General features: G+C 36.6%; 2 protein-coding genes and 1 long non-coding RNA gene across 3 annotated transcripts in view; 2 read left to right on the plus strand and 1 right to left on the minus strand.

The window, feature by feature from the left end:
* The window catches only part of LOC310738398, a 4,551-nt gene extending 1,413 nt beyond the window's left edge, over positions 1 to 3,138 (minus strand). The window contains exons 1-2 of the long non-coding RNA XR_014537076.1: positions 3,000 to 3,138; positions 1 to 1,150 (exon numbers count right to left, since the gene is read on the minus strand). The exon at positions 1 to 1,150 is cut by the window's left edge and continues 496 nt beyond it. This is a non-coding gene — a long non-coding RNA (uncharacterized lncRNA). The remainder of the gene's footprint in view (positions 1,151 to 2,999) is intronic.
* plpp6 (phospholipid phosphatase 6) overlaps positions 1 to 3,312 on the plus strand; it is a 6,545-nt gene extending 3,233 nt beyond the window's left edge. Inside the window, exon 2 of the mRNA XM_083563357.1 lies at positions 787 to 3,312. Coding sequence (XP_083419483.1) covers positions 787 to 1,154 — 368 coding nt within the window. The 3' untranslated portion in view covers positions 1,155 to 3,312. The remainder of the gene's footprint in view (positions 1 to 786) is intronic.
* A 1,195-nt stretch (positions 3,313 to 4,507) lies between these two features.
* Positions 4,508 to 27,775, plus strand: LOC310738448 (uncharacterized protein). The gene is made up of 18 exons (XM_083563431.1): positions 4,508 to 4,523; positions 4,826 to 4,966; positions 9,169 to 9,357; positions 9,445 to 9,610; positions 9,706 to 9,848; positions 10,460 to 10,659; positions 11,129 to 11,484; positions 11,863 to 11,935; positions 12,055 to 12,418; positions 18,220 to 18,245; positions 20,252 to 20,396; positions 21,046 to 21,234; positions 21,441 to 21,606; positions 24,509 to 24,651; positions 25,573 to 25,769; positions 25,996 to 26,351; positions 26,487 to 26,559; positions 26,650 to 27,775. The coding sequence occupies exons 2-18, from the start codon at positions 4,835 to 4,837 to the stop codon at positions 27,077 to 27,079; spliced, it is 3,348 nt and encodes a 1,115-aa protein (XP_083419557.1). The 5' UTR covers positions 4,508 to 4,523; positions 4,826 to 4,834; the 3' UTR covers positions 27,080 to 27,775.

A 27,775-nucleotide genomic window follows, 5' to 3' on the forward strand; every position in this document is an offset into this window, starting at 1 on the left:
TCACTCAATCTAAATCCAGTTGGTTTGAAATGAAAGAAAAAGCCACCGTCAAGCACTGAACACCTCTGAGAAATCCTCAAGATAGATGAAAAACCACTATTGATGATAAAATACAAAATCTACTTGGTCATATGCATCTAGCAGCACGTGCAGTCTAGTCATATGTACGTTATTGCACTATGTACAACAAACACCGTTACACCTCACAATGAAATTCTTACTCTGTGGTTAAGAACAGCACAAGGTTCAACTGCACTCCATTACAGACGATACGAGAAAATGTGACCGGACATGGAGAAGATGCTGTAAACGGAATGGGCAAGGCCAAGTCACATATCTAGTACACGCACGTGATTTGTAGTGTAGTAAAAAATTAGCGGTGTAGATGCTGAGTGTGTAAAATAACATGCATAAAGGGAAGAAGAACAGCGAGAATAAATCTTTCAGTACAGTGGTATTGTTTCTCATTTGCTTGCTACTGTCTCTGTCTGTCTGTCTCTCATGAGATTCTAAAAGGATTAAATCGCTATAAAGTATCATTTCCAGAGGGATGAAAGTATTTCTTCTGTTCTGTTTGTGTGATTCGAATGGTGGGCATAGAGCCAGGGTACCACAAAGCACTTTGGCATGGTGGCAAAAGAGAAAGCCATACAGGCCTGTAAATCTGAAGCCACGGCTCTGTTTGCTGGAAGGCCACAAAGGATACCGAAATGACGACTAACTTCTCTAACTTCATAGCAGATGGTATATGTTGTTGTACTGACCCTCTATCTCTTACTCTTTCAGCTCTGGTGTTGGACCTTGTGCTAGTGGGGATAGTTAAAGCCGTGGTGCGTCGCCGGCGTCCTGCTCATAACCGCATGGACATGTTTGCGACGTTCTCCGTTGACCGCTACTCCTTCCCATCAGGCCACGCGACTCGGGCTGCTATGTGCGCCCGCTTCCTGCTGGCCCACCTGGTCCTCGCTGCTCCGCTGCGCGTGCTCGTCATGCTCTGGGCGGGCTTTGTTGGTCTCTCCCGGGTCCTTCTCGGGCGGCACAACGTCACAGATGTGGCCTTCGGCTTTTTCATGGGCTACTGCCAGTACAACCTGGTGGAGGCGCTATGGTTGTCACCGGCTATGTTGCAAAACCTGATGACTCCGCTGATCTGAAGCCAGAAGCAAAAGCAATGACGTTGAGATTGAAGATAGAAAAAAACAAAAGGATATCGCTCAAAACTTGAACATTTGGCACTGTGATAGTAATAATTCCATATCATTACTAATGTACATTTTTGCATGTTTTGAATTTGCCACTGTTTTAAATTGTGTATGTCAGCTATACATTTGGGGGGTGGATGTGTCTCCAGATGCGGGTTTAAGAGGAGTCATATAAGCTAATTACCACGCTCACAATCTCTCCTTAAAAGCAATGTCAATTTAAAGAAGCATATCACATGAATAACTTCCAAGTTATTACTTGGAACACAAGAAATGAACACAAGATTCTCTTCTTCCAGATGTTTTTCCGTATTTTTAGGAAATTGTTTTGAGGGGGAAAAATCCAATATATTTTTTATTTATAGAATGTAAGTGAGTGATGGATTATGGTTCATATTAGTTAATAGGGTGTGTTCATTTTTAATACTTAATGACTCTGAGTGGCTCCTAATACCTAATACCTGATGCTGTGTGCAAGCTTCTCTTACAATATTGACTGGCTGATCCCAGGCATAAAGCTGAGAAGCATGTAAGCTGTAAGCAGGTGTCTTGAACATCCCATACAAATTTAACACTAAATATGTCAGTGGATCAAAATGGATTTAAAAAAAATAGATTGAAAGAATTTAAAAAAAAGTCTTCGTCTTTTTTATTTATTTATTTACATTTTAGTCCACTGATGATTTATCAAGCAGGCTGTTTACTTTTACTACATACTTTAAATTTTTCTGTTTATTTATTTATTTTATTTTATTTTTTTTTAGAAATGGATGTTTGTTTGTTTGTTTGTTTGTATTGTTTTTTTGTTTTTTTTCTCCTTACTTACTTCTGAAGTATATCCGTTGTATATAGTTTTATATCGTGCTCTTTCTTCACATTGACACCACTTTATTAGGGACTCCTGTACACAGCACCTGCTCATTCATGCAGTTATACAGTAAGTGTGACAACAGTAGTGGAACTCATAACATAACCCAACCGTGCGAATAAAAAAAAAAATTTGAAGTGAGCAGCGTTTCTGTCCGAGGTCGGGGTGTAAAGAGTGATGCACTAAGATCATTTTTTCACTCATCCTGAAGCTCTTGCATGATTTTATTCTTCGTACTGCTGCCAGATTTGATTATTGCATGTATAAACCGGTGTAGAGATTATAGGGTCAGTTGAAGTTGTATTGTTTATATTTGATACTGTATGTTTTCATGGTTGCAATTGATGTTATTCATTTAAGTGTCCTTCACGATCATAGATTATGCATGTAATACAAAGAGAATTTGTATTTGATTAAGTCATTTGAAGTTTTCTACTAAAACCGACAAAGGAGTCTTGTTTTAAGCCGGTGCTCTATAAACAGAGAATAGGGATTTCCTTATAAAGGACCGGTATTTACCTGTAGCACTTTTCTGCTGGTGTAACTTATAATATGCTGGAGGTATCTGATTTACAAAAGCATGCTCAGTGTAGTCCTGATGTGAGAAGCCTCTGTAGCTCAACACTAACAAGTATCCTATTCCAACTTCCATACCTTTTATGAGAGGTATAGCATCGATTTACTGTGGTGTCGCATGGCCTACAACCCGTACAAAACCAGTCTCGTAACCGTTTGTGCTGCTTTTGACTGTTGTAACTTTTTAGGCAATAACTGCTGTTTTCGTCAATGCAGCATTAAAGATTGAGGAACAAAGGCTCACCAACAGCACTGTCAAATATGAACTGCAATAATTGTTTTCTTCAGTTGGGTTTAATTATAAGGGACCATCTTTTAAGAATGTAAGGTTCATGCCCCGTATTCACACTAACCTGGTTCACACTGGTTCCATTTCTGTAGCTGTGACCAGATCAGTGTGTGATGTCAGGTCTTGTCTTTTGGTCTTGTGATGTTTTGTGGTTTGTCTTCATTTCTGGTGACTTAAATACAATGATATAAATCATAAATGTGTTAAAATATATACTGTGGATAGTTGTTTATGTAAACTCTTCTCTGTGTCTAAAATAATATGCTGGGAAATTTCAAAATAATATATGTATTATGTTGTATGGTGGTTATACACGTGATCAATTATACTGTGATTGTATTTTCTAAATAAAAGCAGAAATGACTGCAATTCCAGTGCCCTTTTGCAGAGTGCGTGTCCTATATTGATGCGTTAGACGGTTTATGGAGTAATGTGGCAAGAGTTTTATAGCGCGTTGGATTACAGGATCAATCAATTGTAACAATACAATGCATTTACTTGTATGTTTAAAAAAAAGGGAATAATTTTTTATTGTGAATTCCCCTGATTAAAGTTTGAGTGGGAAAAAACATTTCTTAATGCAGTGATTGCAGCTACTATCCTTACTGTGGTTTAAATTAACACAACGTTTGCTGCGTTTTGTTAAAAATACAAATACAATTTTTTTTTAATTCCTGATGTGTAAAACTTAATTAATATATTTACCTTATTTAACGAGCATTCTTAAGCAATGCTGGTCCAGCCTGTCAAACTTGTCCTATTTGTCTGTCTTTAATCAGCGGTTAAAAGGGAGTAAAGTTCAAGCAGTTGCATTGTGCAAAGGTTTGCTAGATGGAAGTTTTGCGACAGAACCAAACATACCTGAGAAAAGGTAGGAAATGTCACCCTGTTTACTAAAATGTATAAATCTTTCTGCTAATGTTATATTAATAAAAGTATATTGTTATGTTTTGAAGGACTGCTGTAAACTCATTAATCATTAATGTACATGGGGTCTTCTAATTCAGCTGTGTGTGTGTTTCAGTTTGAACAGTATATATATATATAATATTATATATAAATTTTCTGTGTGTGTGTTTCAGTTTGAACAGTATATATATATATAATATTATATATAAATTTTCTGTGTGTGTGTTTCAGTTTGAACAGTATATATATATAATATTATATATAAATTTTCTGTGTGTGTGTTTCAGTTTGAACAGTATATATATATAATATTATATATAAATTTTCTGTGTGTGTGTTTCAGTTTGAACAGTATATATATATAATATTATATATAAATTTTCTTTCAAAGACAGAAAAGTCTTTCATGTTGTTAATATGGGGTATTGTTTTTAGAATTCTGAGAATTTATAAATTTTATCCATTATGGAATAATGGATTATTTTTACAAAATGTAAAAAAAAAAAAAAAAAAGTGCTGTGAATACTTTCCGGATGCACTGTATAATGTCATAATGTTATGTCTGATTGTTGTATACCAAGCAGGCTAATCAACTGTAATTAAACATTTACAATTTATTGTTTCTCAGGCACCGGAGGTTTAATTGGTATTTTGCCCCTGTATCTGAACTGATAAGTATGTAAGTATGTAAGTTAATGATGTCTAGTCACAGTTTTCAGCAGATGGGGTTAAAACTTAGCAGTTGTAACTTGAATAGTGGGTTCCTCTGGTGATCCAAAAAAAAAAAACTACTGTGTTGTCAACAAAAAAGATATTAATATATATTTGCAATCATATTTTGTATGTCATTCCTCAGATTGTTTATTCAATAGCTATAATACCTTGTCTACACAATATGCAGAACATAATGCTATGCTTAGTTTGAAAATGTTGCACGAAGCAGTTACATTGTATGTATAAATGATATCCCTGATTTTATAGATCCACGATATGGCTGGGCGTGTTGCTGTGATCGGAGCCGGTTGCTCTGGACTGACTTGTATAAAGTGTTGTTTGGATGAAGGTCTGGAACCAGTGTGCTTTGAGAGCTGTGATGACATTGGAGGACTCTGGAGGTTTAAGGTGGGATGTTTTTGCTGGTGGAATGGTGTTTATTTGGTTTTGCAAGCGATTAACAAGGTAAATTAGATTTGAATAGAAAAAAAAAGATATTCTGTAAAGTAATTAATGGGCAGAGAAATGATAATAATGTGGCAACAAACCTTTCATAGGGCATTTACAATGATCAGCCCATTTGTTCTGATCTAACAGAACAGCTACTGTAGCAAATACAATCTCCATTGGATAAAAGCAGCAAGGCTAGTGCAAAGTCCCAAATAACCTGGAGTCTTAAAACAACAAGGGTGGAATATGTATTTCCTGTAAAAAATTATTCAAATCAGAGACTTGAACTGGAAATAAATAACTTGACAAGTCAGTAAAGTCTGTACCTTGAACACAGCCAGACACTCACTCTACATGTACATGGTCAATTTATAGTGGTCTGATATCCCGGTCAGTTTTATTGTTTTAATGTGTTTATGTGTTAATATTTTTAATTTGTGCTGTAATGAATAAAAACATGCATCAAAACTTTCTTTGGGAAATATAAGATGGCCACAGTAACACATTTAAAGAAAGCGTTTAGAAAATACACAATTGCAAATTGCACACTTATGTAACGTAAAGTGCAAAAGCCAGCACTGTGATAATGATTAATGATGAATGATGGTAAATTGTGATATAGTAATAACCTTGATGACCTGTCAGGATCATCACACAGGATAGCATAATTATACAATCCAAATGAACAAAAACTAAACTGCAACTATAATGTTTATTTCCAATACAAACTTAAACTTAATAGAGTTTCAAAGAAGAAATGACCCAACAAATGAAGTGCTGGTGACTTGCCTGCAATGCAGATATGGTCAGATTTTTACTTGATTTTTATTTCAATTATTAATTTCTTCTGATAATTAGAGGTACCCCAGTTGAAATTTGCATGTGAGCAGAATTGCAGAAACCATTTAGAGGTATTAAGCTACACTTTTTTAATACTATTTTTGAAATGTAATAACTATCAAAACTGCTTAATTTTATATTCAGTGATTTTAGTATTATTCATGCAATATTTGGACAAAAGTTTGTGGACACCTGATCATAAGATGTAATCTTTTAACATCTTGTTCCACATTTAGTCCCATTTGCTGTTATAATAACCTCAGTTCTTCTGGGAAGATGTTCTACTAGATTTTGGAGTGTGCTTGTGCAGATTTGTGCTTCATTCAGCCACAAGGGTGCTAATAAAGTCAGGTACTGATGTAGGTGAGATGAGGAGGCCTGGGGTGCAGTCAGCGTTCCAATGCATTCCAAATATGTTCAATAGGGTTGAGCTCAGAATCCTGTAGCAGGCTACTCGAGATCTTCTACTTCACCCCATGTAAATCATATGTTCATGGAGCTGGCTTTGTGCATCTTCCTACTGGAGCAAGTTTGGGACTCCTAGTTCAAATAAAAGGGAATTCTACTGAATCCAAAGACCTATACATCCTATACAATTGTGTTCCTGTGTTTATCCTATACATTGTGTCAGGTGTCACAATACTTTTGTCCATATACAGTATTTAATAAGTATCTCCTGATTATTTCTACTTGATCAAATATACAGAAATAAGGATTTTCAAAGGTTAATAATAAAATCGTTTTTTATTCATGCACCTTCAAAATTACAATTGAAACTGAATAGAATCTAAGTAGAAAACAAAAGAAAAACTAGTAATAATATTAAAACTATATTAACCCTGGAGCAGAGGCAGGAGGACATTAGAAAAACAAATTGCATTGGCCGTGTACTGACACAGCAGAAACCACAGCCAGATGGCACCAGGAACAGCCTCAGCCACCAGAATCCACTCAAAGACCTGAACATCCACCAAAAAAAAGAGATGAATGGAAGGAGAAAAAGGGCCTTGTATGGTTTTAGGGGGCATGAAAAATTGGATTGGACATAGTCCAGACTCAAGTCTAAATAAATGTGGCATATTGAATGCAGACGTTCTTTTAAATCTCATCTAGCTAATAGGCCAAACCTGCTAAAAAAAAAATAATAATAAAATAAAATCTCTTTCAACTAAATGAGACAAAGTGTAAAAAATAGTGTTCTACTTTTTACTCTTTTACTCTTCTACTATGAAAACCAACTAACCATGGAACCAGACATGGTATTCCCTTCCAAAGTTTATTCATTTTATAGCTCCATGTGTAAAAACACATGATGTTATTTTTATAATACATTTTATGACTGATGTTTGATCATTGAATTTTGTTACGGCATTTCAGTACACGTACCTTGCACAATGAAAATAAAGTTGAATCTAATATGATCTAAAGTTTTGGTTTATACTCCTCACAATAAGTAGAGTTATCTTTGGTATGCTCAATAATAATAATAATTTGTAATATACAGTATATGCACTTATACAATATTCAGTAAGGTATACTGTATATTAAGTAAGATAGTTCTTTTTCTACAAACCTGCTGTTAACCTGCTTTGGTGGACAAGCAAATCTCTAAACAGGTCAAAAACAATGGAAATGAGGCCTCATTATAAATGTTGTAGTGACTGTATCTATGTGCTGAAAATCACACAATCACTCTTCAGCTTATTTTTGGCTGTGCAGGTGAATGTTCTAATTGTTCTAATCAAAGGCTTTGTAATGTCCATGAAATAACGAGCATCTGCATGGCAGATTGTTATTCTTTTGTGCTACAAAAGCCTTTCTAGAAGATAAAATAGAGGTTGAGATGGGCTTATAGTTGCACAGCTGACAGGGACTGATGTCGGGTTTTTTAATCTGGGGTTTGGCATTTAATTGCTGGTGTAAAAGATTTAGGTGCATAGACGGCACTGTGGGAAGGATCGATTTCTTTTTTTATTGATTCTGTTTGAGTAAACACATAGAGAAGAAATCTTCTTCACATGTATTCTCTTACATGACTAGTTATTAAAATGCCTGATTTAATACATTGATTAAATATATTTAATATAAATTAATAGTTTAAAAAACAAATCCAACTGAGCTAAAATAAAAATTAGCATCGGGTCATGGGATCGTGTAGTTCTGGAATTATCCTTGAATAGAGGAAATAAATTTATGTAAATGTTTATATCAGTTATTTATTTTTTTCAATTAGATTAAAGTATTATTAAGCAATAACTGTTGCAATAATAACAAGAGCAATATTCAACCTTTTTCAATTGGATTCTAAATATATTTTCTACACAAATAAATTCCAAATGCAGTGGTGCGTACGTGTATTTATATCTTGCGTCTTAAAAGAACTGGTAATTGGAGGAGACAGAATATTTGTTGAACATATTAAAGATTGTTGAGACACTGGACAGAAGAAAAGTCTATAATAACAATTTCAGTTGCTCTCAGGCCCACAGTTTCCAAATGTTTTTTTTTTTTTTTGTATATACGTAATGTCTTATCTGAATGTCATGGCTATTACATATCGATGGTGTACAGGTTTCTGTGGTGCACTCGTTGTTACAGTATTAAATTACAATCTGGGATTATTACTGTTTAAGGTATGTTAAGGTATAGATGTACGTTGCTCAAGCAGCATTATGAGCTTTATGTAGTTGAAGTGAAGCGACATCATCTAGTGTGTAGTGGGTGAGGTGCTACAGTAGCTCAGTGATTAAGGCATTGGACTCTGTATCGGAGGGCCACAAGTTCAAAGGTCTGCTGGGCACTTGAGCTTAGCCCTTTATCCTCAACTTCTCATTTGTAAGCTGCTCTGGATAAGGACATTTGCAAATAAGCCTTACATGTAAAATGTAGTGGAACACTGACCTTATGTATTCAGTCACCTGATCAAGTTCTTTTGACGTTAATAACTCTGGGAAATGATTGATCAAACTATGTGCTAACCTAAATGTATATGACTAAGACACATTTAAGGTCAAGATCTGGGGTAGATTCAGACTGTCTGACAATTTTCTGTATTCAATCCACAGTTAAATATTTCACTCTGACCGTTTATTTAATGCAGAATAAAAGTCTGCTGCAAGATCATGCTTTTTTTCTAAAAAAAACAACCAGGATTGAGATGAACCTGAGAAATTTGTGCTCTGGTTCTGTAAATAATAAAAGTGTAATACTGATTGAAATATCACCTTTCATAGAGGAAGAGTACAAAAAATAAGTACCCATTCTAATTCATTGCTAGTTCTACATGTGCTTTTACTTACTGTCCTCCTTTGCATGTGCAGGAGACACCACAGGCTGAACGCTCCAGCATGTACCGCTCACTGGTTGTAAATACCTCCAAAGAGATGATGTGCTTTAGTGATTTTCCCATTCCAGCACATTACCCAAACTACATGCACCACTCCAAGCTGATGAACTACTTACGGCTGTATGCTGAGCACTTTGATCTGCTCAAGTACATTCACTTCCAGGTTATTGGTTATTTATTTTTTTGTTTTGTTTTTGCATTCAGATGTTGATATGCATATTAAAAAAAAGCTAACGTGTTTATGTTTCAGACAACGGTGCTCAGTGTGAGACAGAGGCATGACTTCTCTCACACAGGTCAGTGGGAGGTGGTGATTGAGAACAGAGATGGACACAAAGAAACACAGGTGTTTGATCGGGTGCTTGTATGTTCGGGAATCTTCACACACCCTGTTACACCCCTCTCAGCGTTTCCTGGTATTAGTCATGCTAACACTTTCTTCATACCTGTAAAACATAACCAACTTCTAAATTAGCTTCATTTGATATTTGATTTTGTTTTTCTGCTTTAGGAATAGACACATTCCCAGGGAAGTGCTGCCATAGTTGGGAATATAAGGATCCAAATTCATTCCGGGGGAAGAGGGTGGTGGTTATTGGCAATGGCAACTCTGCTGGAGATATTGCTGTGGAGATCAGCAGAGTGGCAGAAAGTGTAAGCGCATGAGGGAACAGATAAACACACTTCTGTACTCTCCTATTTCACAGACAAAATGTTTTGGTTCACATGAGCAGACAAATTTGTTAGAGCAGTCTTTTATATCAAATCTAACAAATTCGAAAACGCTAATCAGAAACATGGTCAAAAGCAAGCAAGGTTCATATGATGTCCAAACCAACTAAATTAGAGATCAAACTGTAAGTAAAACAGTGATATTTAGAGCACTGGTTTTTATGGGAAGTATTATAAACATCATGTCCTTTAATTTTTTTATTCTTTTTATTTGTTAATAAGAATAACACTTTAAACAATGGACATAAAATAATAAGTATAAAATTATAAGTTTGTCCCTAATAAGCAAACCAATGGCAACTGTGGTAAGGGAAAAACTTGCTGATATAACATGAAGAAACCTTGAGAGGAACCAGACCTCAACTGGGTGGCACCGAATGTCCATTCATTACATGTGGAAGCTCATTAGCATGTTAGTCACATCATCATAATCTTTGACTCATCTGTTTTTATATTAGTGCTCTTCAAGTGTGCTGACAAATGCACCCATACTGTGCCTACCTTAACCTTTTATTTTCCTGTTTACCTTAAAGACTTTTCTGAGCATGCGTGAAGGAGCATGGGTTGTAAGCCGTTTGTCAACCGGTGGTCTGCCTTTAGACATGAACATTTCGACACGTCTGAACTACCTTCTATTGCGAGTGCTTCCTAATTCTCTGCTCAACTGGGCACTGGAGAGATTGTACAATCAGAAATATAACCACAGATTGTACGGACTGCAGCCGAAACACAGGTGCAGTGGAGCAAAGCAGCACTACAATTCACACCACAAAGGGTTTAATAAAGGTTTCATTCAAATAGATAACTTTTATACCCCAGAGACCAGATTTATATAAATCAAGTCAAGTTTATTTCTATAGTGTGTTTCACAATAGTCATTGTCCTAAAGTAGCTTTGCAGAATTTAAGAATTAAAGTGAATTATGCGTATTTATCCCTAATGAGCAGCCTGTTTGACTGTGGCAAGGAAAAACTTCCTTAGATGAATGAGGAGGTTCCTTGAGAGGAACCAGACTCAAAATGGGAACCCATCCTTCATATACAATGAAGATTATTAACAAATATAAAGGACTGACAAAACAGACTATTATACAGTAGTTACCATTTATTGATGCAACATATTGCATGCTGCTCCATAGTACCAAATGTTTATTCATTATTAGCTTTTAATATTTATTAATTTATATATTATCTCACTTGTAGGATACTCAACCGAGTACCCATTGTTAATGACGACCTACCAGGACGCATCCTTCAGGGGGCAGTGCAGCTAAAACCAAACGTGCAAGAGTTCCAAGGCTCGACTGTTGTATTTGATAACGAGACGATCGAAGATAGGATCGATGCAGTTGTCTTCTGTACAGGATACAAGCCAAGCTTCCCGTTTTTACTGCATTCAAAGAACATCAATCCTGACAAAGAAATGAGCCTTTACAAAAGAGTCTTCCCTCTGTACCTTGAGCAGCCCACACTGGCCTTCATAGGGTTTCTCACTGCCACAGGACCTTTAATGCCCATAATGGAAATGCAGGCACGATGGGCCACTCGAGTCTTTAGAGGTACTACAGCACAAGGAGACAGTTAAACAAAAACACTAGTAAAGGTTTATACACTATTATAAATTCTCTCAAGCATAGTTTTAATGACCATAGCATTGGTCATGTAGCAGAATTTTGCCTTTAAGATGGAAATGATACAAATGACGCCACTTATATGTCACTATAAATAAATAAATAAATAAGTAATTAAATGTGTGTGTGTGTGTGTGTGTGTGTGTGTGTGTGTGTGTGTGTGTGTGTGTGTGTGTGTGTGTGTGTGTGTGTGTGTGTGTGTGTGTGAAAAAAGTATGTATGTAAGTATGTATTTTTTTAATGGCTTATGAATGTGTATGGTTGATTCACATTGATGCATAACACATGTTCACTCTCTTTGCCAAGGTTTAAACCATCTTCCTCCTGTATCAGTAATGAACAAGATCACTGAGAAAACCTGGAAAGCAAATCTGAAAAGGTGATTGTGGTTACAATGTTTTCATGTACATTATTTTACATCATATTTTTCCTCAGATGTTTGCAGTCCTCACAATGTCTCATTTATCATTTCATGTTATCCCTTAATTTTTTTTACAGATTCTCTTGTGCAAAGACATCTGCTTTGATAGTGGACTTTATCACTTACTTGGATTCCGTTGCACAGGAAATCGGTGTGCGTCCCAACCTTTTGTGGCTGCTCTTGTCCGATCCTGTTTTGGGTTTCAGGGTTCTGTTTGGTCCCTGCACTTCGTACCAGTTTCGGCTGTGTGGACCGGGAAAATGGGCAGGGGCTCGACAGGCCATTCTCAGCCAATGGGAGCGTGTAGCCAAGCCATTTAAGACACGCCCCGTTCCAGAGCACAAATCTTGTGGATTTCACTACTGGGTGATTCTGGCAGGAGGAACGATGCTGACTTTTGCCCTCGTTGAACTGCAGAAGAGAAATAAACCTTTCTTCAGTATCTGATTACATATCTTATGGTCTTTATAGTAGTGTACTCTAGAGTTCCGCATAAAACTAGAATGATTTATACTCAATAATTGTCATGTGGAAACAATTTAAATCTAATATGAATGTTTGTCCAATCTGATAAAATGCTAATTTTTTTATATGCTTGAATGAAGTCTAGGATTTGACTGAATAAAATCAACCTGAATATTAAAATAAATGTATATGCTGTCCTGAGCCTGATACATAACCAAAGTAATACTCTGAGAGAATGTGCAGAACAACAGAAATGTTTCAACAGTAGTAAATGTACAAAATTATCTATTGGTGAATCATAGAATTTGGCCAATGTTTGTAGGACATTATCAGGTATATCTAATAAAGTGGTCATTACGTTTAGGGCAGAAATTACTCCCATACAACTGTCATACATTGTCCAATCAATTAAATGTAATAATTAAGTTAGTAGGTGCAGTTATCTTCAGTCAGTAGGGCAGTGTTATGCGTCATGTAATGCGAAGATGCTAGATGCAAAATTTTATTTTAACTGCAAAATAACACAAAAAAGACAATGAATCAACAACAAGAACCACAATGACCAAGAACAAAAGTGAGATTAAAAACGTGACACAAGTGTAGACAATCATGTGACAAGCTGGTGAGCTGAGGTGGCTGATGGAAAACAAATTCCATTGACACATTTTGCCACTGAAAATGCAAAAACCTGTGTACTAATGATTTCTATAGTATTGTCCCTTCTAAATATATAATTAAATAGTTGCTAAAATGTGAAATTTACTTTTGTGAGATACAGTGTATATACTGTATAATGATCCAGCAATCCATAATGGCCAACTGCCTAATATTGTGTTGGTCCCCTTTTGCTGCCAAAACAGTTCAGACCTGTTGAGCATTAACAGCATTAACTTCTTCAGCAATTTGATTTACAGGTGCTTGTCTGTTGGATCAGACGACATGGTCCAGCCTTCGCTCCCATATGCATCAGTGAGCCTCACCCACCCATAACCCTGTCGAAGGTTCACCGCAGTGCCTTCCTTTCAGCACTTTTGATAGATACTGACCACTGCAGACCAGGAACAACCCACAAAAGCTGCAGTTTTGGAGACGCTCTGACCCATTCGACAATTTGTCCCTCGTCAAACTCACTCACATCCTTATGCTTGCGCATTTTTCCTGCTTCCAACACGTCAACTTTGAGGACAAAATGTTCACTTACTGCCTAATATATTCCATTCACTAACATATATAATATAGCACTAACATATGACATATATATATATATATATATATATATATATTAGGGCTGTAAAGATTTACGCATTACTAACGTGTTACTAATGCTTTAACGCTAATTCGTTTTAACGGCACAAATTTTATTAACGGACGCTTATTGCAGTGCACATTTCTCTGACCATTTTTATTAAATATATGAATATATAAATATAAAAGACACAAATTTCTTCACAATGACCTTTCTTTACTCAGATATAAACAAAAGTTGAATAATTTTTAATCACTAAACATTTGTTTATTTGATGCGCCAAGTCCCAAATCTAGCACCAAAATCCTCCATAATGCACACATCCGGCAATTAAAACCGTTCGTGTGGAAGCATAGCAAAAGTTTTCTTCAGTGTTCTGATGATTTCCGTAATTTTAAACACCATAATAACTTTCAAACATTTGCAAGAAGATTTTGTCTTCATGCTCTATGTTGAGTTTGGTTTCACTAATAATAATCACTTTTACTATTATATATTTGTTAATATATGTACAAAATCTTTAATGCTAAAATGTTCATCTTACACTTTTACCTACTCACCACAATGCAACCATACCCTCTTACACAGAAACTGCATCTTATCACAGCCGGCTTATCTTTTCAGATACACTTGTAAAAAAATTGGATAGTATAACCTGCCAAGCAGAATTGTTTCAGTGAAAATCTAGATGAAAGGGTCTCGGGAGGAATACAAGCATGAATAATTAATGAGTGAATAAAGAAAAAAAAAAATCTTTGTTAAAGAATAACCATCCCTTCTGAGCAGAGTTTGGTTTATGTGTGTGTATAGAAACTAAAACAAACCTTGACCCCATGTTGCTCTGCCTGATCATGGAATGCTATTTACATTTTTATTGATAATCTGCCTACTCTACAAAATGCTTACCTATCCTCATTTTATACAAAATAGTTGCTCTTTAAGAATATCAGGAAAATCTATAATGCTTTTGGGAAAAATTTATTTATTTTGCAAGTTCTCCCACTTAGAAATCATGGAGGGGTCTGAAATTGTCATCGTAGGTGCATGTCCACTGTGAGAGACATAATCTAAAAAAAAAAAAATCCAGAATTTACAATGTATGATTGTTAAACTATTTATTTGTATGATACAGCTGCAAATAAGTATTTGAACACCTGTCTATCAGCTAGAATTCTGACCCTCAAAGACCTGTTAGTCTGCCTTTAAAATGTCCACCTCCACTACATTTATTATCCTAAATTAGATGCACCTGTTTGAGGTCGTTAGCTGCATAAAGACACCTGCCCACTCCATACAATCAGTAAGAATCCAATTACTAACATGGCCAAGACCAAAGAGCTGTCCAAAGACACTAGAGACAAAATTGTACACCTCCACAAGGCTGGAAAGGGCTACTGGGAAATTGCCAAGCAGCTTGGTGAAAAAAGGTCCACTGTTGAAGCAATCATTAGAAAATGGACTGCATATAGGACTGAAGTCTCAGTCAGTCTACAGTTGATAACTGAACTATTTAAGGCTTTATGTTAAAATTGTAATGAAATTTCCTGTTTACACAGATGCACTCTTTGACCATATGGTACACAGTTATAGAAGTGAATTATTTATAAGAGGTAGAGTAAACCAGTAGAGGATTGGTTTCCTGTTGAGTCTGGATCCTCTCAAGGGATACATTTATAGGGATACATTAAGTGAATCAACATCGATATCCTGAAACTATAAATTTCAAAAAAATTGCTTTGTGAAAATGTCCATTGTTAAAAGCATAGCAAATAAAATTGATCTAAAGTGAATTGCATGTCTGCATCTACTGTCACATGACACGCTAAGGCTTTTTACACTGCACTTAAGCAAACACCTGAACCTTTATCTGCTCAAATGTACATAACAAATGGTGAGATAAGTGTAAGTTTCTTTGGATAAGGGTGTCGGCCAAATGCTGTCAATTTTACACTTATGTAGAATCAGGCTTTGCACGGCTTTTTACCTGAGATTATGAAACCCTGCTCGGAAGGAACGTTTTGTGGTGTCATCCTCGCACTGTAGGTCCAAACCTTGTACAGTACGAAGCAATGCGGTGTCCAAATACAACCCAAATTCTAATGAATAATGTTGGGACTTTTTTTTTATTTGAATAAAATTAAAACTAAAAGACTTTCAAATCATGTGAGCCAATATTTTATTCACAATAAAACATAGAGAACATAACAAATGATTAAATGGAGAGATTTTATGCCTGCTTCAGGTCTCGAAAATTTTGGTACGGGGGCATGTTTACCGTGGTGTAGCATCTCCTCTTCTTTTCAAAAGCAGTTTGAAGACGTCTGGGTATTAAGAGTTTCTGGAGTTTTGCTGTTGAAATTTGGTCTCATTCTTGCCTGATATAGGTTTCCAGCTGCTGAAGAGTCCGTGGTCATCTTTTTTGTTTAATGATGCACCAAATGTTCTCTATAGGTAAAATATCTGGACTGCATGCAGGCCAATTCAGCACCTGGACTCTTCTACTCCGAAGCAAAACTTTTGTAATAGCTGCAGCATGCAGTTTTGCATCGTCAGGATTTCCCTGAAATAGATGTCATCTGGAGGGGAGCATCTGTTGCTCTAAAACCTTTATATATCTTTCAGCATTCATTGTCCCTTCCAAAACATGAAAGCTATCCATATTGTATGCACTTGTGCACTTCCATTCCATCAGAGATGCTTGCTTTTAAACCGAATGCTGATAACACGCTGGAAGGTCTTCCACTTCTTTACCCCGGAGAACACGGCGTCCGTAATTTTCAACAAAAATGTCCAATTCTCGTCTGACAATAGAACACTTTTCCATTTTAAAACAGTCTATTTTAAATGAGCCTTGGCCCACAGGACATGATGGTCCTTCTAAACCATGTTCACATCTGGATTCCTTTTTGCATGATAGCGCTTTAGTTGGCATTTTCAAATGGCACGGGGAATTGTGTTTAGTGACACTGGTTTCTGGTAGTATTCCTTGGGCCCATTTAGGACCCTTTCAAGTGATGCAGTGTCACCTAAGGGCCCGAAGACCACGGGCATCCAACAAAGCTCCTCCAACTCGTCCACCAAGATTTCTCCAATCTCTCTGAATCTTTTGATGATGTTGTATACTGTAGATGATAAGGTTTGCAAAACCTTTGCAATTTGACATTGAAGAACATTGTTTTTAAAATATTCCACAATCTTTGTACGCACTCGTTCACAGATTGGAGAGCCTCTTTACTTCTGAGAGACTCTGCCGCTCTAAAACATTCCTTTTATAGGTAAACATGTCACAGACCTGATGTCAGTTAACTTGATTAGTTGCTAGATGTTCTTTTAGCTGAATATTTTCAAAATCTCTTTCAGCCCTTTGTTTGAGCCCTGTATCAGGCATCAAATTTAAACTGAGCTCATTTTGTGCATAAAAGTGTAAACTTTCTCAGTTTAAACATTTGTTATGTTTTCTATGTTCTCTGTGGTATATTGTGAACAAAATATTGGCTCACGTCATTTAATAGTCTTTTAGTTTTCATTTTATTCAAATCGTCTCAACATTTCCCGAACTCGGGTTGTATTACAGATTAGCAAAAGACCCTCAATCAGATAATAAACAACGCATGCTTGATATCACATGCATTGTATACAGGCACAAAAACGCCGTCTGGTGCGTAAACCATAGTTTAACGTGGGAAAAGGGGGAAGGGTCATTTACATAGTCATTATTTAAACCTGTTCTGTATTTTCCCAGTCTAAGATGCTGATAGGGAAAATATGCATATAACGACTTTATCTCAGGGTTTAAGGATATACAAGGTTAAATGTCACCCAGGATTGGTTGTATGCTCACTGTGTTAAAATTGTGATCCGGTGTGAAGGGTAAAAAAATTGGGTTTAGAATGACTTTCTCATTGATCAAATCAAATCAAATTTTAATAAGTCACATTATTTGTTATGTGATGTAGTGAAATGTTGTTTACGACCGTCCAATACTAAAGAATGTACATGTGAATAAAAATCAAATATAAAAAATACAAATAAATACATTTTATATATATATATATATATATATATATATATATATATATATATATATATATATATATATATATATATATATAAAAGTATAATGTTTAAATTATTAGTATAAAAATATACTATACTATAAACCTAAATACAATATCCAAATATATAAAGACAGAAAGGAATGGTGTTCATGTGCTGTATTATGTGTATAAGTATATGTGCCAGTCCAGTGTTAAAGTGTCAGGAGTGCAATTGTGCAAAACATTTTTCAATTGTGATTGAAATCCATCTTGAGTTCCTGAGTATAAAGTCTGGTCCAGGTCGTTTTGCTTGCTTTTGTCTGCTCAAAATGTTTAGAATCACAAGTTGCGACTAACAGGGCAGCGTGTGGGCGGATGGTGAGAAAGGGGCGGAGCTGTGTTCGTTTGGCTAATCAAACAGCAACATGTTTTAAGCCCCGCCCTTCCGGAGTCTCCGTATATTTGGCATAAACAAGCTGGTTTGATGTTTGCAGCGGTGTCCTGTACTTACTGCAAAAAGGTAAGTTCGAGTTTGGAAATCAAACTTTGTCAAGGTCTTTGCTTTACCTTGTGCAGTTTTATTAAACACTTCGGTTAAAGAATCAGGAAACCAGGCGGGTTCCATGGATTCTAACAAAGAGAGCTGAGATCCAGAATTCACCCAGATCCAAACCAGTTCTTATAATTAATAAATACTCTATATGTTTATACAGAAATCTATCTAAAGTGTAGTATTATAAAACATCTAAACAAAAATATACTAGTGTACCTAAGTACCTTGAATAAGTTTATCGTGTGTGTGTGTGTGTGTGTGTGTGTGTGTGTGTGTGTGTGTGTGTGTGTGTGTGTGTGTGTGTGTGTACATATATATCCCATTTGGTACAGTTATCTAACAAAGAAATAATGTTACAAAATAGAATTTATATCATTTATTTTATCATGTAGAGATGTTTCACTTCAATGTCTTCATATACTTCCTACAATAAAACCTCAGAATTGAAAATAGAATAAAATAAAAAAAATTTAAGAAAGACATTTTCAAGGGTTAATTCTTTGGGTTATTGATCAGAAGGTTGTTAATTTAACATGGCTGACACTGTGCTTCTGCTGACAGGTAAAGTGAATTGTACTGATTAATACAAGTGAACCAGCAACAGGGTCAGAGGTGGCCAAAGGGTCATTGATGTGCATAAAGGCATAGAACGACTAAAACGGCTGGTCCGATCTTATAGAGCTAATGTAGGACGTATTGCTAAAAAAGTTCATTCTGGCTCTGGTAGAACGGTGTCAGAACCCACTGTACATTACAGTTTACTGTGTATGAAACTACATACCACAGACCACCTAGAATGCCATGCTTTCTCCTGTTTAGCCCCCACCTAGAATGTGCACTTGAGCATTAGAACTGGAATAGCATTAGAATTATGGCCTGATTTGATGAATCTAGTTTTATTTTCTATCATGCAGATGAGTGTGATGCCCTGGGCAATAGTCTGCTGGGAAAGCTAACATCCTGATATTAATGTGGTTGTTACATTGACAATTGTTGTAGACCAAGTTACACCTCCAAATGGGTAAGAATTGCTTAATAACAGAGGCCTCTTTCAGCTGGATAATGCACCCTGCACATCCAAAAATGGTTAAAGAACGGTTTAAGTAATGTAGAAAGAGTTGAAGTTGCTCACTTGGCATTGAGTTTTCCCAGATTTTTGTGTGACATAGCATCTATGAGATGTGGTGGGCAAAAAAGCCCGAAGCCACAAATGACCCACCTCGAACTTGTAGGATCTGATGCTGACTTGGTGCCAGATACCACATCATATCTTTCGAGGTCATGTGGTTTTGATGGCAGACAGGAGGCCATAAATAATATGCCAAATTTTAGAACAGACAGATGATTTCTAGTGTGTAATAACTGAATATGTTAATAATAATATATATTTTTCATTTTGTTATCAGCATGTATGGGAGCTTTCCTTCTGTGAGGATGTTTTACACATCTGTCCTTAGCATAGTTATGTTACAGTTATATGTACACTTGACTTAAATAAAGCAAGTATTTTTTTTAATGAATATCAAAGTAGGTTCATATTTATTACAAATCTTTTTAGTTCCATTTCAGTACACTAAGTGTACTGTATATGTTGTAGTGTATATTTCTGTAGCATATACAAATTTAACTGAACTTAATTGAGATTGCCTGACCACAGATATAACAGTGTACTGCACTATAGAGCCAGGGTTGCATTTAATAAATAGATGTTGTTGTTGGTCAATTTTGAAGTTTTTTTTGTGCTTATAAAATTGGCTTAAATGAAATTTGCCTTGATCTGGTCCCTCGATGTGTCCTGTTTTTGGTTCTAAAAATACATTTGAAAAGCCTTTTATATTTTTTAAATAAATGTCTGTGTCGATTGATAAATGGATTATATTGCAAACAACTATGCTAAATGTTTTTGAATGACATTAGTTACTTTTGAGTTTCAATGTTTTATCATAAAGCTCATCATTCCAATTGTCTGCAAGTAGAAGACGTAAAATGGCTCGGCGGGTTGCTGTGATTGGAGGCGGTAGCTCTGGATTGACCTGCATTAAGTGTTGCTTGGATGAAGGTCTGGAACCTGTGTGTTTCGAAAGCAGTGATGACATTGGAGGACTCTGGAGGTTTAAGGTATGATGAAGTGGTCTTCTTGAACTTCATTGCACACCGATGTCTTCAGTAACGCTCACATTACATCACTTCATTACAATAAACTGTCTACATGCCGTTTTTGCACATCTTTTCTGGATTGCTGCTATTGCTGTTTTGCACAACATTTGGTTTACATTTTTGCTACTGTTCACTTTATGTCTCTTTACACCAGGTTTACTGGCAGAGCTATTTAGTATTTTGTGTTTTGTGTATTTGTCTTGCACTGTCTTGTGTTGTCTTTGCACTGTTTGCACCGGGTTGCACAAGATGCCCTTAATGTGCGAGGACAGTTACTAGTCCTTAGCTCTGTGTTTTCTGTTTTTCTGTGATTGTTGATGTATGTAGCACCAGGGTTCAGGAGGAACGTCATTTCATTTCACTGTGTACTGCGTCAGCTATATATGGTTGAAATGACAATAAAAGCTTCTTGACTTATTGACATGACCACTTTATATAAACCATAAACCACATCATATAATATCATATAAACCTTGAAAAGTAAACATAAACCTTTCCACGTTAGATTGTACTCTATTTTTTTTTTTTCAAGTGACTCTCACACATGTATTTATGTAAGTTTTGGAATCAATTATTCTAATCTCTTTTTATTGCATTCTTCCTCTTCTAGGAGAATCCTGAGTCAGACAGGGCCAGCATCTATCATTCGGTGATCATCAACACCTCAAAGGAGATGATGTGTTTCAGCGATTTCCCCATTCCATCCCACTTCCCAAACTACATGCATAATTCTTACATTATGGACTACTTTCGCATGTATGCTGACCACTTCCAGCTCAAACGCTACGTCCGCTTGCAGGTCAGCAATTAGTGTAACTTTAATACAAGTTTGCTAAAACATTGTGTTGAACTTGTCATGTTTTTATTGTTTAAATGCCTAACAGTGTTTTTTTTGTGTGTGTGTGTGTGTGTGTGTGTGTGTGTGTGTGTGTGTGTGTGTGTGTGTGTGTGTGTGTGTGTGTGTGTGTGTGTGTGTGTGTGTGTGTGTGTGTGTGTGTGTGTTAGACAAAAGTTCTTAATGTCAGGCCTAGATCAGATTTTGCTCATTCAGGTCAGTGGGACATTGAGACAGAGGACAAGGATGGGAAGAGAGAGAAACATGTGTTTGATGCTGTTCTGGTCTGCACCGGACACCACTGTCACCCTCATCTTCCTCTGAAAGACTTCCCAGGTATAGCAATCAAAATGGATTTTTGTTTTTTTACAACAAGCATCATTTTAAACATACCTGAAGACTCTGCAGCTGTAGAGAAACATCCACATGCCCTTTGCCATAGCAGACGAGGTTACTGTTTAACCAGTTATATAACTGTGTGAATTTATTTATATAAGGTTGCATGTCTGTTTTTCTGCATGAGCATAAAAGCATTTCTACCAGAAACTGCATAAAACTGGGCCAGGAATAAAAAATATAACAAATCACTTCCCTATCACAATTATTCAATCTCCCCTTTGCTTTGTATGCACTCTTTTCCAAGCTTTGACTTCTTCTATGGAAAAGTCTAGTGTTATAACTAATTACTCTCCAGCCTGGAAATTGGAGTTATTTTCCTAACCTAATATTCTGATTCATTTCATTAATATGGCAAACACTGACAGTATGAGGCATATAGTCCTGTTTCTTACAACCGTAGCTGTGGAAAGAGGATATATACAGTAATCCACAGCATGATCCTGGAAAGTAGAATGACTAAGGTCATATGTTGTTACAAAGTCCAAGTGCAAATGTTTGTAGAAGCCAACAATATTTAACAGGTCTCGTTACCTCCTATATGGAATGAGCGCCGACTTATTTGTGTAATGAAAACTCGTTTGTAGGTGTAAACCAGAGAGATGGCTAGTTATCGTCTTACCATTTAGTCTCACTAACTGCTTTTGTTCCAGGTATCACCAAGACTTCAGTCATTGTACTAATTATTCATACCAATTCCTCCTATACAAACTATTCAGCACAGGCTTAAAATACTGCATAACACCAATGTGCCTTTCTCAGCAAAGCAACATCTGAAATTTTATTCGAATCTCTATTACAGTTTTTTCCTTATCTACAATAATGTTTACCATCCATGCCACTGTCAATGATAAGGACATTTTCTGTTCTAACTCCTGTTGAAGCCCAGCCTTCCCTCTACCTTAGCATTAGCCATTGCTTAGACACTTATAACTACCGTAATTTCCGGACTATTAAGCGCACCCTTATATAAGCCGCACCCACTGAATTTGACAAAGATTTTTATTTTGAACATAAATAATCCGCACCTGTGTATAAGCCGCAGGTGTCTACGCTGAAACTAATGAACTTTACACAGGCTTCAACGAAAGACAGTGTCTGTTACACGGTGTAACGTGAAATATGTTGTGGCTCCTTTAAGAGCAGAGCGGAATAGTCTGCCGCCGCATTTTTCCGCTATTACTGCATGAGTGCAAGACCGAGGAATATGTCCTTATTATTTTCTGATGCTTATTTCTAAATTTCTTTGACTAACCCGTAACGCTGTCGCCCAGAAAAAAAAAAAAGCATGAGTTTTGGAAACCTGTCTGTGCTTATATGATTTCTGTTGTAACTGGAGTTAGTGAGCTCTCCCTTTACCCTGACTCAACGCGTTACAACGGCTTGTATCTAAACAGTAGCCTACCAAGAAAGTAATTGTTCACGGTCTTCCTCCTTCTTTTCACAACTATTTCTCTCTGGAGTTTATCTTTTGGCATCGTCGTGCGTTTAAAAAAAAAAGTTTTTTCTCCCGCTGCGGTGCAGCTCAGAACACAGGTGAGGTGCGTTTTTTTTCGTTTTCGTTCAGAAATGTCATTGGTCTAATGTTATGGGGCGCAGTTTTTTGGCTTGAAGTTTGTGAAACTGGAAAAACCCAGGAAAAATTCATAAATAAGCCGCTTTGTTGTGGGAAAATATAAGCGGCTTATAGTCTGAAAAATACGGTAAGTGTCACTAAATACAGTTTAATGTCATCTGTACAGCAGAACACTTCAGGAACATATTTGCCCTATACTAACAGTAGATTAAAGAGTGTCCAAAGACCTACCACATTCTGAAGTACTCAAATTAGCACTTTTATTAAAACACGATGGCTTTTCTTGCTATATGATCTCCCAACAGAACTTCTAATGGAAAGTATGCTTAAGGGAGTGGTAGCTCAGTGGTTAATGTGTTGTAAAGCTGCCCTTTTACCCTCTCTGCTTCAGGGGGGCCGTATCATGGCTGATCCTGCTTTTTGACCCCAGAAGTTCACTCTGCTGTAATGTATATTTGACAAATAAAGGCTATTCTATTCTTCTATTCTAGTCTGTGACATAAAGTACTAGTATCCAAATGTATTTATTGATGTCAAAGCCATTTTGGAGGTTGTTCTGAATACGGACATCTACCCAAGGACTGACTTCATCCACCGGTGCATTAGTATAGAAGTCCCTATTAAACTGTAACCTGTACATCCCCCACCGGCACCAATTTTTAGAGCATGGATTTGTCAAGTTAAATTGTCTATGATTTGTTCAGGTGGTGCTTGTCCAGGGGGAAAAAAAGCTCACAGATTAAATGCAGTCACGATCAGACACTCAAGCTGATGATACATGAACTCACAGTTGTTGTGGATACTGACAGATTGTACCACATCCCAGTAATGATGAGTTAAATGGTATTTTTTACAGGTATTTCCAATTCTCCTCCTATTCATGCCACAAGATGCAAATTGGAGCTGTGTGTGTGTGTGTGTGTGTGTGTATATGAGCAGAGCACACACTTTGTCGACACTTTTTTACCTTGTGTCCATATAATTTGTTATCCTTTTTTTTCTGATATTAATTGCCTTTAAGATGCACATGCAGTTATGCAGATCTCTTATCTTCACTTATATAGCCACTTATATAGACTTTATTAATAATTAAATGAATACAGTATGACAATCCTTGAGTAACTTATGTAAGCGTGTTCAGCCACCCATGATGCTGATGTAGGTGTAGGATACAGTTACTAAACTAATGTCATCAAGTATTTCTTAACATGGTGTATCATGTGTTAAATAATAAACATCTTTATAGATATCTTTATGTCACTTCAGGGATAGACACATTCAAGGGGAAGTACTTCCACAGTCGTGACTACAAGACTCCAGACGAATGGCGGAGCAAGAGAGTGGTCGTGATCGGAATCGGTAATTCCGGAGGCGACATTGCTGTGGAGCTCAGCAGGGTGGCCAAACAGGTAGGTGCAAAGCATGTGTCCTCCAAAAAATGTCATTCGGAGAAAAAGGGGCAACTGGATGAGGAAGTAGAGTGAAAGATGGACATCTACAAACACTGGCTAAAGCATTAAAAGAAGGATAGTGTTTGTGTTTGACTATTTTGGAGTAATTGACAGTTTTACATGAGTCATGATAGTGATAGTGAGAGCTAATGACATTCACATCTAACACTAATTTGGTTTGCTAATGAACTTGTTCTACTGCTGTGTGCAATACCACCATGACTAAAGGTTTAAACAATTGATGGAGAAAAAATCAACAAAGTCAGAGCATTTGTATTTGTATCGGTGTAACCGATGTACACTTGTTCATATTTAAAATCTAAGTTCCCTCACGAACATTTTAAGTGGCGGATGGCAAGTTTGTTTAGTCTCCGCTTCGGACTTTGAGCGCAGTGTCACTGTGGCTACTGAATTTCTACTGCATGTGTAAGCAATGCGCATGTCGATTTCCCTGTGCGAAATCGATGACTTGTAATGTAAAACACACACACACACACACCCACACACACACACACACACACACTTACAAATGTAAAGTATTTAATATTAATTTAATAATAAATATTAATTATTTATTTCATCTTATTTAAATAATTGAATATATGCCTATTTAATCGATTACTCAACTGAATCAATATAATAAAAAAAGTGTTTTGGAATAATTAGATTTATTTTATTACATTTTTTTATATTCTATGTTTTATTTAAACCAAGCATGTATTTTATTGAAAAAAAAATGATGTTCACGAATGTTAATAATAATAATAAACGACGTTATTTAAAAACGACCAGCAATTTTCTTCCCCCTAACTACCTGTAGGTATAGGTTTTATTATTTCAGTGGGCATTGGTCTGAATAACTGCGCTCTGCCCTTTTAGGTTTTCCTGAGCACTAGGAGAGGCTCTTGGATCCTAAATCGTGTAGGAAACAATGGTATTCCAGGTGATATGGTGTTTAACAGGGCATTTCGAATGGCCCAGTCTGTTCTGCCTTTTGGGTTCTTATGCAACCTGGGAGAAAAGAAGCTCAATAACAGGTTTAACCATGCATTGTATGGACTGAGGCCAAAACACAGGTACAGTGACAATCAATTAGAACTCTTACATTTCAATCGCCTTAAACAGTCCATAAATGTGGAATTGTCGCCTGGTTGCAGTGCAGTGTGCACATTAAATGTCATTAGAGATGGCTAAGGTTAAACTGAAATTAGACACCTATGTTACACAGACTTTATATATGCTGTTTGGTTGAACCCAGTTAGTTTTCCATTAGCAAGACATTTCCTTATCACATTCTTACAGATTGTTAAGCCAGCACCCTATGGTCAATGATGAACTGCCAAATCGGCTCATTTCTGGCACCATCAAGGTGAAACCGAACGTGTGCGAATTCCGCGGCTCCAGTGTCATCTTTGAGGACGGCACTATCGAAGACGAGATCGATTTGGTGGTGTTTGCCACAGGCTACACATTCTCTTACCCTTTTCTGCAAAGCCATGTGATCTCTGTCACAGAGAACAAGACGCGCCTGTATAAATACGTGTTCCCTCCAGGACTGGAGAAACCTACACTGGCTATCATTGGTCTCATCCAACCTCTGGGAGCCATCATGCCCATCTCGGAGATGCAGGCTCGCTGGGCCACACGTGTCTTCAAAGGTGAATGAATTTAAAGGTTCAAAGTAGCATGTTTGCACATTTCCCAGGCATTAACTTTCAGGTCAGTCACTTTTTTCTAACAGGGGGCTGTTGGTTTTTTTCTCAAAAGCTCTGACATTGTTTTATGTTGTATAGGGTTGAGTAAGCTTCCTTCAAAGAGCAGCATGCTGAAAGACATTAAAAAAAAGGAGGACTGCATGGCTAAGCGGTAAACATACACCAACACAAACTCATTGTCTGTTTAAGAAATGTAAAAAATTGTTTACTGATATAACTCATCCAAGCTATCCTTATCCAGATACGTAAGCTCGCAGAGACATACCATCCAGGTAGATTACCTTTCTTACATGGATGAGCTGGCTACGCAAGTGGGTGTGGGTCCCAAACTCCTACGGCTGTTCCTGACTGATCCTGTTTTGGGATGGAGGGTTCTGTTTGGTCCCAGCACCCCGTACCAGTTTCGGCTGCATGGGCCGGGTCAGTGGGCTGGGGCTCGTCAGGCCATTTTTACCCAGTGGGATCGTGTAGCGCAGCCATTTCAAACACGCAGTGTCCCCGAGCAGGAATCCCATCACTCCTATCTCCCTTTCCTCATGTCTGTGTCTGCCGCTGCACTACTCTCCACTGTTTACTTCACTAATACAAACCTGCCTAGATTTCTTCCAGACATCTCGTCCTTCCTGGAGAGGATAAAATCTCATCTGCCTCTGCCTATGTTAAAGCAGTGATTTATTCCTCATACATTGAGAATGTGGTCTAAGACACATTTTATGACGAAAAGCTAAACATGCTAAACGTTTGAAGCCTCCATTTTAGCATCACAAAATACTTGCAAACAACCTTACAAATCTCAGCATTAATATATAAATACACACTAAGACTAGTGATATTTTTAGCAAATAACAGACTTAAGAAACACACAGAATAACGGTGCTTCGTATGCCTCATATACTGGTGCTAATTTGCTGCTGTTGCTAATAACAGAACCGAGATGATTTGTCTTTGACTTTTATTCAATTAATCCTGCTACTTATTTTGTCCTAAATCTTAACGTTTCACATTGTTATGCTTTTTATATACTTACCACTTTTTAAAAGAATCATTTCAAATAGTTTCGATGGGAGGTACGGTTTATTTCTTTGCTTTTTTTTTTTTTTTTTTTTTTTTTTTTTTTACATCGTAACAGATGACACATTGTTCATGTTATATCAACAAGTGCTTTGGATTATGATGCTTTATTTTGTATTTTCTTTTTACTATTTGCTATATTAATTTTCTTGGCCTTATTAGGGTTTTCTTTTGATATTCTGACTGTCTTAATTGCCTGAATTCTGATGAATTTACATGCATTGCATTACATGCAAATTTCAGTTTGAGTCCTGGAAAATTTCATTTAATGCTCATTAAATCTAGTTGTAATTTTT

This window comes from Silurus aristotelis, assembly GCF_946808225.1.
Source record: "Silurus aristotelis genome assembly, chromosome: 15".
NCBI lineage: Eukaryota > Metazoa > Chordata > Actinopteri > Siluriformes > Siluridae > Silurus > Silurus aristotelis.